General features: G+C 41.3%; 1 protein-coding gene and 1 pseudogene across 2 annotated transcripts; one reads left to right on the top strand and one right to left on the bottom strand.

Moving 5' to 3' along the window:
* Window positions 1-5,882: 5,882 nt before the first annotated feature.
* Window positions 5,883-9,815, top strand: LOC112227814 (proteasome activator complex subunit 1). 2 transcript variants are annotated; one of them, XM_024392727.2, is made up of 11 exons: window positions 5,883-6,134; window positions 6,449-6,481; window positions 6,584-6,646; window positions 6,780-6,878; window positions 7,014-7,071; window positions 8,303-8,400; window positions 8,549-8,617; window positions 8,751-8,818; window positions 8,939-8,993; window positions 9,091-9,177; window positions 9,508-9,815. In XM_024392727.2, the coding sequence occupies exons 1-11, from the start codon at window positions 6,096-6,098 to the stop codon at window positions 9,586-9,588; spliced, it is 750 nt and encodes a 249-aa protein (XP_024248495.1). In that variant the 5' UTR covers window positions 5,883-6,095; the 3' UTR covers window positions 9,589-9,815. The 2 variants fall into 2 exon arrangements, with proteins under 2 accessions (XP_024248495.1, XP_024248494.1); XM_024392726.2 differs by having other exon boundaries at window positions 6,777-6,878.
* Window positions 9,816-10,077: 262 nt separating this feature from the next.
* Window positions 10,078-11,203, bottom strand: LOC112227568 (annotated as a pseudogene).
* Window positions 11,204-12,225: the final 1,022 nt, after the last annotated feature.

Raw genomic sequence — 12,225 nt, 5'->3', positions numbered from 1 at the left:
TGCATTCTTTGTTTGAACGTATACTATTTCATTGAGCACGTTTATGGTACAGAACACAACTTCTATTAACATGTCAGTCAACCTTTGCCACTCTTCCTTTGTTTCTCTTCTAAATGCTCCCCTCCCCTTTCTCATCTGTCATCCATTGAGGAAAGACCTTTGGTCAGTATATTTCGCAATTAGGCAGAAGTGAAAAACAGCTCAAGTTTGAATCACTCACTCAATCACATCAATCAATAATTAATGGTTTCGCAAACACTTCAAGGTGACTTTTGCCCTTTGGATTAAATGCATCACAAAGTCTAACAAAATTTTCTGGCTCATTTTGTGTAAGTCTCCATTGACTGTAAAGGAGATACACTGAGTGTACAGAACATTAGGAACACCTGCTATTTCAATGACAGAATAACCAGGTGAAAGCGATGATCCCTTATTGATGTCACTTGTTAAATCCACTTCAATCAGTGTAGATGAAGGGGGAAAAGACAGTTTAAAGAAGTATTTTTAAGCCTTCAGACAGTGTCTTTCAACGGGGTGTGGTAGTAGGTGCCAGGCGCACCGGTTTGACTGTGTCAAGAACTGCAACGCTGCTGGGTTTTTCACGCTCAACAGTTTCGCGTGTGTATTAAGAATGGGCCACCACCCAAAGGACATCCAGCCAACTTGACACAGTTATTATTATTTATTTTTATTTAAGCTTTATTTAACTAAGCAAGAACAAATTCTTATTTTACAATGACAACCAACCCCTCCCCTAACCCGGGCAACACTGGGCCAATTGTGCGCCGTCCTATGGGACTCCCGATCACGGCCAGTTGTGATACAGCACAGGATCAAACCAGGGTCTGTAGTGACACCTCTAGCACTGAAATGCAGTGCCTTAGACTGCTGCGCCACTCGGAGCCTTGAAATGTGGGAAGCATTGGAGTCAACATGGACCAGCATCCCTGTGGAATGATTTCAACACCTTGTAGAGTCCATGCCCCAACGAATTAAGGCTATTCTGAGGTCAAAAGGGGGTGCAACTCAATATTAGGAAGGTGTTCCTAATGTTTTGTACACTCAGCGTACACATTAAGTACATAGCCAAGAGAAAATTCAAGACATTTTCAAGCAATTTCCTTGTGTGCTTGTAATTGGTTTGCATCTTTCTCCTTTGACTGAAATTGAATGTCAGCCAAATTAGATAATTCCATCATTGCAACACACTATAGCAAAACAAGGACCCTCAGACAATACAGTCCTATATGACAAGTAACTAAGCTGCTGATGCTTTATTGGAGGTCTGGAGCAGAGAGGGGGTCGTAATCACTGTTGCCTGGTCTACATTTCTGGTCTTGTCTCATCGTTCTGTAGGGTAAATACTGGATGTCTGCCAAACTGATATGCTCCCTCAAACATGTTTGAATACACTCTTAGAAAAAATGGTTTCGAAAGGGTTCTTCAGCTGTCCCCATAGGAGAACCCTTTTGGGTTCAATGTAGAAACCTCAGTGAAAAGGGTTGTACATGGAACCCAGAAGGGTTCTACCTGAAACAAAAAAGGTTTCTCCAAGGTGTTCTCCTATGTGGACAGCCTCATAACCCTTTTAGGTTCTAGATAGCACTTTTTTTTCAATAACAATTGTAGGCTACACTCTTAGAACCACTTTTCCAGAACCTTTTTTTCTATGTTGCTTCATATATGGTACCTTTGGGTTCCATAAAGGGTTCTATATGGAACCAATTTCAGTTCTAGAACCGTAAGGGGTGCCATATATGAAGCAAACATAGAACCCTTTTTTATAACCATCACCATCTCAAAGATGTTCCTAGAGCAGAACTACTGAGCAAGCCCAGAAGCCCTAGAGCTAGACCCTCCATTCAACTGATCACTACCTACACCCTGCAAAGTCCAGAACTACTAGGCATCATCAAAAACATTGGGATATTCTACGCTTAGACCCAGCTCTAGGGAATACATTTCAGCAGCCTCCTGCAGTGCTTACTGTCGAGCTAAAAACATTAAAGACAGTGCAGCCTGATTTCAGAGCATTTCTTATTATTCTGTACATAATTCCAAGACACTCCAGTTAAGATTTTAGCTAATTAGTAACTTTTCAGCTACTTACTACTTTTTTAGGTACTTTGCCACTACTTAGCATGTTAGCTAACCCTTCCCCTAACTCTTTTAGCTAACCTTTCCCCTAACCCTAACCTTAACCTAACTCTTAAACTTAACCCTAACCCCTAACCTAGCTAACGTTAGCGCGAGCTAGAATTCGTAACATATCCTACGTTTTGAAAATTCGTAACATATACTGAACAAAAATATAAATGGAACATTTAAAGTGTTGGTCCCATGTTTCATGAGCTGAAATTAAAGGTCTCAGACATTTTCCAAATGCACAAAAAGCATTTTTTCTCTCAAATGTTGTGCACACATTTGTTTACATCCCTGTTAGTGAGCATTTATCCTTTGCCAAGATAATCCATCCACCTGATGGGTGTGACATATCAAGAAGCTGATTAAACACAGGTACACCTTGTACTGGGGATGATAAAAGGCCACTCTAAAATGTGATGTTTGTCACACAACACAACGCCACAGATGTCTCAAGTTTTGAAGGAGCGTACAATTGGCATGCTGACTGCTGGAATGTCCACCAGAGCTGTTGCCAGATAATTGAATGTTACTTTCTTTACCATAAGCCACCTCCAATGTTGTTTTAGAGAATTTGGCAGTACGTTCAAGCGGCCTCACAACCGCAGACCAAGTGTAACCATGCCAGTCCAGGACCTCCACATCTGGCTTCTTCACCTGTTGGATCATCTGAGACCAGCCACCCGAACAGCTGATGAAACTGTGGGTTTGCACAACTGAAGAATTTCTGCACAAGCTGTCAGAAACCATCTCAAGTAAGCTCATCTGCGTGCTCATCGTCCTCACCACGTTCTTGACCTGACTGCAAGACCGTGGTGTCTGTGACCAACAGATGCATATCTGTATTCCCAGTCATGTGAAGTCCATAGCTGAGAACCTAATGAATTTATTTAAATTGACTGACTTACTTATATGAACAGTAACTCTGTACATTTTTTTAAATTGTTGCATGTTGAGTTTATATTTTTGTTCAGTGTATAATACTAATTGTAATTTGTAACATATCATACGAAATGGGTGATGGACATCCACAAATTAATACATACCATGCGAAACGTCTCATATACTAAATGGACAGACACGGATTTACGTAAAGAATAATACGAAATGCTCTGAGACCAGGTTGGACAGTGTTGTCAGATCCGATGTCAAACTCAAACAAGACCAGGCTCCTGCTTATCCACCCTGGCAATTGTGGCAATTGTACCCAATGCCAGTACACCAAATGTATGAAAAGTTTCTCGCACTGGTGGAAAAAGTACCCAAATGTCATACTTGTTTTTAAACCACTCCACAAATTTCTTGTTAACAAACTATAGTTTTGGCAAGTCGATTAGGACATCTCATTTTTCCTACAATTGTTTACAGACAGATTATTTCACAATTCCTGTGGGTCAGAAGTTTACATACACTAAATTGACTGTGCCTTTAAACAGCTTGGAACATTCCAGAAAATGTTGTCATGGCTTTAGAAGCTTCTGATAGGCTAATTGACATCATTTGAGTCAATTGGAGTTGTACCTGTGGATGTATTTCAGGGCCTACCTTCAAACTCAGTGCCTCTTTGCTTGACATCATGGGATAATCAAAACAAATCAGCCAAGACCCCAGAAAAAAATTGTTAGACCTCCACAAGTCTGGTTCATCCTTGGGAGCAATTTCCAAACGCCTGAAGGTACAACGCTCATCTGTACAAACAATAGTACGCAAGTTTAAATACCATGGACCACGCAGCCGTCATACTGCTCAGGAAGGAGATGCGTTCTGTCTCCTAGAGATGAACGTACTTTAGTGTGAAAAGTGCAAATCAATCCCAGCAAAGGACCTTGTGAAGATGCTGGAGGAAACATGTACAAAAGTATTTATATCCACAGTAAAATGAGTCCTATAATTTTATCAGGCAAGTCAGTTAAGAACAAATTCTTATTTTCAATGACAGCCTAGTGGGTTAACTGCCTGTTCAGGGGCAGAACAACAGATTTGTACCTTGTCAGCTCGGGGGTTTGAACTTGCAACCTTCCGGTTACTAGTCCAACGCTCTAACCACTAGGCTACCCTGCCGCCCCATATCAACATAACCTGAAAGGCCACTCGGCAAGGGAAAAGCCACTGCTCCAAAACCATCATAAAAAAGCCAGACTATGGTTTGCAACTGCACTTGGGGACAAAGATTGTACATTTTGGAGAAATGTCCTCTGGTCGGATGAAACAAAAAGAGAACTGTTTGGCCATAATGACCATTGTTAAGCTTGGAGGAAAAAGGGGGAAGCTTGCAAGCCGAAGAACACCATCCCAACCCTGAAGCACGGGGGTGGCAGCATCATGTTGTGGGGGTGCTTTACTGCAGGAGGGACTGGTGCACTTCACAAAATAGATGGCATCATGAGGGAGGAAAATGATGTGGATATATTGAAGCAACATCTCAAGACATCTGTCAGGAAGTTAAAGCTTGGTCGCAAATGGGTCTTTCAAATGGACAATGACCCAAAGCATACTTCCAAAGTTGTGGCAAAATGGCTTAAGGACAACAAAGTGGGGGTACTTTGCTGCAGGAGGGACTGGTGCACTTCACAAAATAGATGGCATCATGAGCCATCACAAGCCCTGACCTCAATCCCATTGGACAATTTGTGGGCAGAACTGAACAAGCGTGTGCGAGCAAGCAGGCCTACAAACTTGACCAGTTACACCAGCTCTGTCAGGAGGAATTGGGCCAAAATCCACCCAACTTATTGTGGGAAGCTTGTGGAAGGCTACCCAAAACATTTGACCCAAGTTAAACAATTTAATGGCAATGCTATCAAATGCTAATTGAGTGTATGTAAACTTCTGACCCACTGGGAATGTGATGACAGAAATAAAAGCTGAAATAAATCATTCTCTCTACTATTATTCTGACATTTCACATTCTTAAAATAAAGTGGTGATCCTAACTGACCTAAAACAGGGAATTTGTACTAGGATTAAATGTCAGGAATTGTGAAAAAACTGAGTTTAAATGTTTTAGGCTAAACCTCTGACTTCAACTGTTCTTAAGTATCAAAAGTTAATGTAATTGCTAAAATATACTTAAGTATCAAAAGTAAAAGTATAAATCATTTCAAATTCCTTATATTAAGCAAAGCAGATGGCACCATTTCACACGTTCTCTTGATAAATGCATACATTTCACCCTTTTCTTTTACTGCTAAGCATTCAAAATGTACTTTTGGTTGTCAGGGACAATGTATGGAGTAAAAAGTACATTATTTTCTTTAGGAATGTAGTAAAGTAAAAGTTGTCAAAAATATAAATAGTAAAGTACATATACCGACAAAAATTACTTAAGTAGTACTTTAAAGTACAGCAGTTAGACTAGTGGTTAGAGTGTTGGGCCAGTAACCAAAAGGTTGCTGGATCAAATCCATAAAAATCTAAATTACCATAAATTGAAATTCTCACAATGTGATCTACACGATTGCTGGTTAATTTGTGTTGGAGAGACCTCAGGGGAGTTACACACTAAAATGTGTGAGCACCGAAGTGCCATTCAAGGTGTTGACCCCAACATCGCAGTGGTCCTCCGTTTCATTTCCCCATAGGCTTTTTGCCAACGAGCCATGGCAGCGTTCGTGCCTACAAAAAGACGCCATTAATATTGCTTTCTATAGCAGGGGTGTCAAACTCATTAAATGGAGAGCCTAGTGTCTGCAGGTTATTAAACCCACAATTAAACTACAAATCCCACGATGCTGCATCTTGAGCTTCAAAACTGGAAAGTACGGAACACTGAAAAGTGTTTACTTGCTTTCATTTTCACTTTTTGTGCTGACTAACTGCGACTGTTTTCCGCGTTGTGTACAATTAGACATTTAGGATAATCGCGCATTCTTTCAACTATTTAATTATTGCCTATTATTGCATTGAAACGGGTATTTTTTGACTATCAAATAAATATATTCCCATCACACAAGATGACTTCCATAGACATTCGCCCGGAGTCCAAGAAGATGGTAGGTTGTCAATTTAAATTGTGTAATAACAAACAGAAGCCAAATGTAACCTAGAATCATTCATGGCTGACCAATATACCAACACACCAATATAATGTGTGTTTAGATAATTCACCAGCCCTGATAATCTTCAAGGCGTTTTGATAATTAGACCAACAGTAGATCCAGGTGAGGCCACATCAGGTGACCTTACCCCGGCTATTGTAGTCAGGTGTAAAGTAGAGACAGTGGGAGTTGGGTTTGCTGCTGTGCCTTGCATACAGTTTCATTTACAAAAATAAATACATCGTATTTCTTTGGTTTCAAATTCCTAGGTTGATGACTTCTGCACTCAGCTCACTAAAGAGGTAACTGGCATATTTATTTTTGATAGTCTAATAAGCACATTTTAGATGGTAATCATGACTATGTCCAACGTGGGTAACTGATATATTTCCTGCGCGTTATAGGCAGAGACCCTGGTCACATCATTCTTCCCTCAGAAGATTGCAGAGATGGAGATGCTATTGAAGGTATGGACAGATGTTGACCATGAAAAAACACCTTTCGATTTCAGTCCAGATACATTGACGCAATGCTGGCAAATACGAGCTGTTTGTCAATGCTTTGTTTATCATTCATACCCCTTGAAATGGACCCCAGAAGTCCTTTAGCACTGATGGCCTGGCAGCGCTGAAGTCACCTCTGGACATCCCAATGCCAGACCCAGCTAAAGAAGAGGCAAAGAGAAAGAAGAAAGAGGAGGTACATACATTTCACTAATTCAGCATTATATCATGATTAACCCCTTGGATTACACTGGAATCATTAAAAGTAGTATCAACCATGCAAATGGATGAATCTTGCAAATCCTTTACCCCATTCCTCTTTTTTTGTCAGAAAGAAGCAAAGGAAGGAAAGAAAGACAAGGACAGCGATAAAGAAGATGACGATGCAGGTAAAGACACAATACCACTGATGTACCACCACAGTTAGTTGTTAAATTGCTGTATGTACAGATCTGGGATCATCTCCTAATCTTAAAAACGTCCTCCAGAGATTTTTGTACTTTTACTGTTGAAAAACGATATCCCCACTTGTGCTATGTCATGACATACCTTGACCATCTTTTGAGATATACATTTTATTAAGTAAATCAGGTTAAATGAGGTGAACATTAGACTAGAGTGACACTTTAAAGGCCCAATGCAGTCAAAAATGTGATTTACCCGTGTTTTATATATATTTCCACACTTATGTTGGAATAATTTCATCCTGTTTTGGTGGGATGGAGTTTTGGCCTGCCTGGTGATATCATCAGGTGGTAAATTTGGGAATAGACCAATAAGAAAGAGTTACAAACCTCTCTGCCAATAACAGCTAGTTTTCCCCTCCCTCTTCAGACCACTGCCAGACAGTCCTAGCAAAATTCTTTCTTGCGAAATTGCTTTTTGCTAAGCTACTTTTGTTTATTTTTGACCATTTTAATGTAAAACAATCACAGTAAGGCACTTAATTATTACCCAGAAATGGTTTGATATTGAGATATACCAAACATTATGAACACCTTTCTAATATTAAGTTGCACCCCCCCCTTATGCCCTCAGAACAGCCTCAATTCGTCAGGGCATGGACTCTATAAGGTGTTGAAAGCGTTCCACAGGCATGCTGGCCCATGTTGACTCCAATGCTTCCCACAGTTGTCATTGGCTGGATGTCCTTTGGGTAGTGGACCATTCTTGATACACACAGGAAACTGTTGAGCGTGAAAAACCCAGCAGCGTTGCAGTCTTGACCCAAACCGGTGCGCCTGGCACATACTACCATGCCCCATTCAAAGGCACTTAAATATTTTGTCTTACCCATTCACCCTCTGAATGTCACACATAGACAAACCATGTCTCAATTGTCTTGAGGCTTAAACATCCTTCTTTAACCTGTCTCCTCCCCTTCATATACTAATTTGAAGTGAATTTAACAAGTGACATCAATAAGGGATCATAGCTTTCACCTGTATTCACCTAGTCAGTCTATGTCATGGAAAGAGTTCTTAATGTTTTGTATATTCTGTTTAAAGTAGCTGCGTCTGAACTTTTAACTATTAGAGGGGACACACAAATCAAATCTTAGATGAGTGCATTGGGATAGCTTTGTCCTACTCTGGGTTTTCTGATGGTGTTTTTCCCTAGGGCCTGCCTGTGGTCCGATCCCCTGCAACGAGAGAGTGGAAAGTCTTCTGAAGGAGATCAAGCCTCAGATCCAGATACTGAAGGAGAAACTCAACACCGTCAGTCAGCCTTTTGTCTCTGTTACTGTTATTTTACATCTAAGATTCACTAGCACATCTCTATTGCTAAATAGGTGAGAAGGCATGTGTAATTGTAAAGAAACTGTGTATAGAAATACATACATTCTATAATCTCTTGCTCTGGCAGGTGTCAATGTGGGTGCAACTTCAGATTCCCAAAATTGAAGATGGGAACAACTTTGGGGTAGCTGTGCAGGTCAGTGTTATGAATTTCTGAGATGATTAAGATATTGTCATATCTGTTTTATATATATATATTATAGTCATTCATATTATCATATTATGTTTGTTACCTGTGCAGGCCTATTTTCATGAATGTTTTTCCACAGGAAAAAGTGTTTGAATTGTTGACCAACACTCGCACAAAGATTGAGGGATTCCAGACACAGATCTCAAAGTAAGAGACTTAGACCAAAATTAGTTGTGTAATTACTCTATACCTACATACTATCTAATTATGTATGTAATCAATGTGTTAATGTGACTAACACACACCTTTATTATTTGGTGTTGTCAGGTACTACAGTGAGAGAGGGGATGCTGTTGACAAGGCCTCAAAAGAGCCACATGTGGTTAGTATAACTCTGTGTTTTGTGTGTGTGTGCATGCACATGCTCACTTTCATTGGTGTGTGTGTGTTAACCATATTGCGTATACTTATAACTCAAGGGAGACTACAGGCAGCTGGTGCATGAGCTGGACCAGTACCAGTACTGTGAGCTGCGCATTGTGGTTCTGGAGATCCGCAACACTTATGTAAGCCAAGATGCCTGATGTATCATTCCTTTTTTCCCTTCATTAGAGTTCAAGTGCTCAGCATCCCCATAATGTTCAACCCAGAGTTGAATAACATTTACCAGTGTGAACAAGTATAACCTCAAGAGACCTCAAGTTGTCATTGGAAATCTTACCCTGTTAACAAATTGATTGAGTCAATAATTACAATGCCTCCTGCTATTTTCATTGTACTTACCTACCCTGACATCTTCCACTGTTTGATGCCCTTGACATGAAAGGATGGTGTAAGTGATGATGAAATATTTCAGTGATGTAATTACCCTGCTATTTCTGTCACCCACTCACCAGGCCGTGCTGTTGGACATAATTAACAAGAACTATGACAAGATCAAGAAGCCCAGAGGGGACTGCAAAGCCCTCATCTACTGATGATCAACTGACTGTTGTATGTGCACTGGAGACGGCAATACACCTACTCAACCATTCACTGGTTATGATACAAATCGTGTAGTGCAACATGTTAAGATGATTGTTGGGTAACTGAATACATTGACAGTTCATTTAAAAACATTTTCATCAATGATAAAAATAACCCTGCTGTATTACACAATCATTTTTATTCAGATTTCAAAATAAAGCAGTGATAACTGACATAATATGAAGTGAGTTGTGCTTTTTTTGCCTCAAGGTGAGATTTGAAAGTATTGAAATATTTTGTTTAGGAAACGTGAAAAATTTGAGACTTTACTCCATCCTGTGGTAATGTACGTCATCGTCCTGTTATCCAATTCGATCTTATTGGTGTTCGGAGTTATCCCATTGAATATAAAGCACCAGAAAAGCGCAAGCAAAAATCATAACTTAGTTTTTATAAAATATCAGGCAGAGCCTTTTTTTGCTGTGGAGTGTCAACCATTCTTATCCTAAGACATACATTTTTTGGTCAGTGCCTCCACACGTCATGGACCTCTCTCTCACTGCTCTCTGAGTAGTGGTGAGTAGTCCCTCTCCAGGCCACCCAGGACAGCATCAGCTGGGTTGCAAATGATACCAGCCCTGCTACAGCCCCCTCCAGCCCAGATATCCTAGAGCTCACCCCAGCAGCTGGGAGAGGAACCTATGGTAAGTGAGCCAGCAGACAGAACGGCATGATCAGCCACAAGCCCAGCAGGGAGACACAGAGCAGGAAGAGCAGGCACGGTGGGGCCTCCTGAGGGGCCTCCTGAGGGACCTATGGCCAGGTAGGGCCCCAATATGGCAGTCTCCTCAGCCAGGAGGAGGAGGGTGTCCTCGGAGACCTCCCAGCCTCGCAACAGCATGCCCGCTTTCAGGCATGAGGCCTTGCCCTCATGGAGCAAGAGTAAAGACTGACCTGGGACACTGGTTCCCTGGCCCAGATTCAGGCCCCCATCCAGTGTAGCAGGCATTGGCTTGTAGCCGCTACCTGCTGCATTCTCCAGCAGAGTCAGAAGATGGTGACAGCACCACCACATCACTCCCATGACAGCTATCCGTGAGAGGTGGCGAAGGGAGAGAGGGGGTTATCGACAGATGGAGAAGAGGAAGGAGCCCGTGAAGACACAGGCCCAACCCCAGCACGATCACAGGAACATCCTGAGAGAATTCAAAGCAGACTTCTACAGTAAATGTTAGATGGCTATATAGCTCGGGACAGAACTAGATGGTATGGATACTTGGTGAATATTATCTGTGTGAAATCAGGTAGCATAAAGAATACATTCATTATTACAAAGCAACAGTAAGAGAAAAAGAATGTAACTTATCTACTCTCTCCAATATTTTATATCATGTTTAATCCCCATAATACTGTTTGGTGTTGGTCTATGTCGTGACAGTCTTCTCACCTGCAGAGGTAGTGGTTTCTGTTTGCAAAGATGCTGTACTTGGACACCCACAGACTCAGCGCTGGTCCAAACAGAACCAAGCCTGACAACAGGAGGTGAAAAGGGTGTCTGAATATGGCACTACCAAGCAGTCCAGCCCAAAGGTCTGTCACAACCACCAGAACTGTGTTGAGAAACATGACAAGCTCTCCTAGTCAGCTCTGTTCCTTAGCCACTGGTGTAATTTACTTATGTTCATTTTCAAAAATTCCATCTGATTTTGTCTTCAATCTTTCGGTCCGTTGTTTCTATTCACTTTTCTTCAGTCACATCTTTAGATGTTCAATTTTTTTATCATCCTCTTCCTACCTCTTCCTGTTGGCCGAGAGTGTACTCTGTTATGGAGTACAGTGGGGCAAAAAAGTATTTAGTCAGCCACCAATTGTGCAAGTTCTCCCACTTAAAAAGATGAGGCCTGTAATTTTCAACTATGACAGATAAAATGAGAAGAAAAAAAATCCAGAAAATCACATTGTAGGATTTTAAATGAATTTATTTGCAAATTATGGTGGGAAATAAGTATTTGGTCACCTACAGACAAGCAAGATTTCTGGCTCTCACAGACCTGTCCAGGCCCGTCTGAGGTTTGCTAGTTTGCATTTGGAAAGAAAGAATGCTGAGTTGCATCCAAAGAACACCAGAAGCATGGGGGTGGAAACATCATGCTTTGGGGCTGTTTTTCTGCAAAGGGACCAGGACGACTGATTGTTTTTGTTAACCTTTATTTAACTAGACAAGTCAGTTAAGAACAAATTCTTAATTTCAATGACGGCCTAGGAACAGTGGGTTAACTGCCTGTTCAGGGGCAGAATGACAGATGGTCTATGTAGTACCTTGTCAGCTCGGGGGTTTGAACTTGCAACCTTCCGGTTACAAGTCCGCCGCTCTAACCACTAGGCTACCCTGCCGCCCTGTGTAAAGGAAATGAATGAATGGGGCCATGTATCGTGAGATTTTGAGTGAAAACCTCCTTCCATCAGCAAGGGCATTGAAGATGAAACGTGGCTGGGTCTTTCAGCATGACAATGATCCCAAACCCACCACCCGGGCAACGAAGGAGTGGCTTCGTAAGAAGCATTTCAAGGTCCTGGAGTGGCCTAGCCAGTCTCCAGATCTCAACCCCATAGAAAATCTTTGGATGAAGCTGAAAGTCCGTGTTGCC

The sequence above is a fragment of the Oncorhynchus tshawytscha genome, linkage group LG29 (genome assembly GCF_018296145.1).
Source record: "Oncorhynchus tshawytscha isolate Ot180627B linkage group LG29, Otsh_v2.0, whole genome shotgun sequence".
Lineage (NCBI taxonomy): Eukaryota > Metazoa > Chordata > Actinopteri > Salmoniformes > Salmonidae > Oncorhynchus > Oncorhynchus tshawytscha.
Note: the sequence above shows the minus strand (reverse complement) of the source record. Positions and strands in the feature narration are given on the sequence as shown.

Coding starts and splice junctions, on each gene's coding strand:
- LOC112227814 (XM_024392726.2), top strand. CDS start 6,096: ATGACTTCCATAGACATTCGCCCGGAGTCCAAGAAGATG. Junction 8,401..8,548: donor TGAAGGAGAAACTCAACACC/GTCAGTCAGCCT, acceptor TTGCTCTGGCAG/GTGTCAATGTGGGTGCAACT. Junction 8,994..9,090: donor CCTCAAAAGAGCCACATGTG/GTTAGTATAACT, acceptor TTATAACTCAAG/GGAGACTACAGGCAGCTGGT.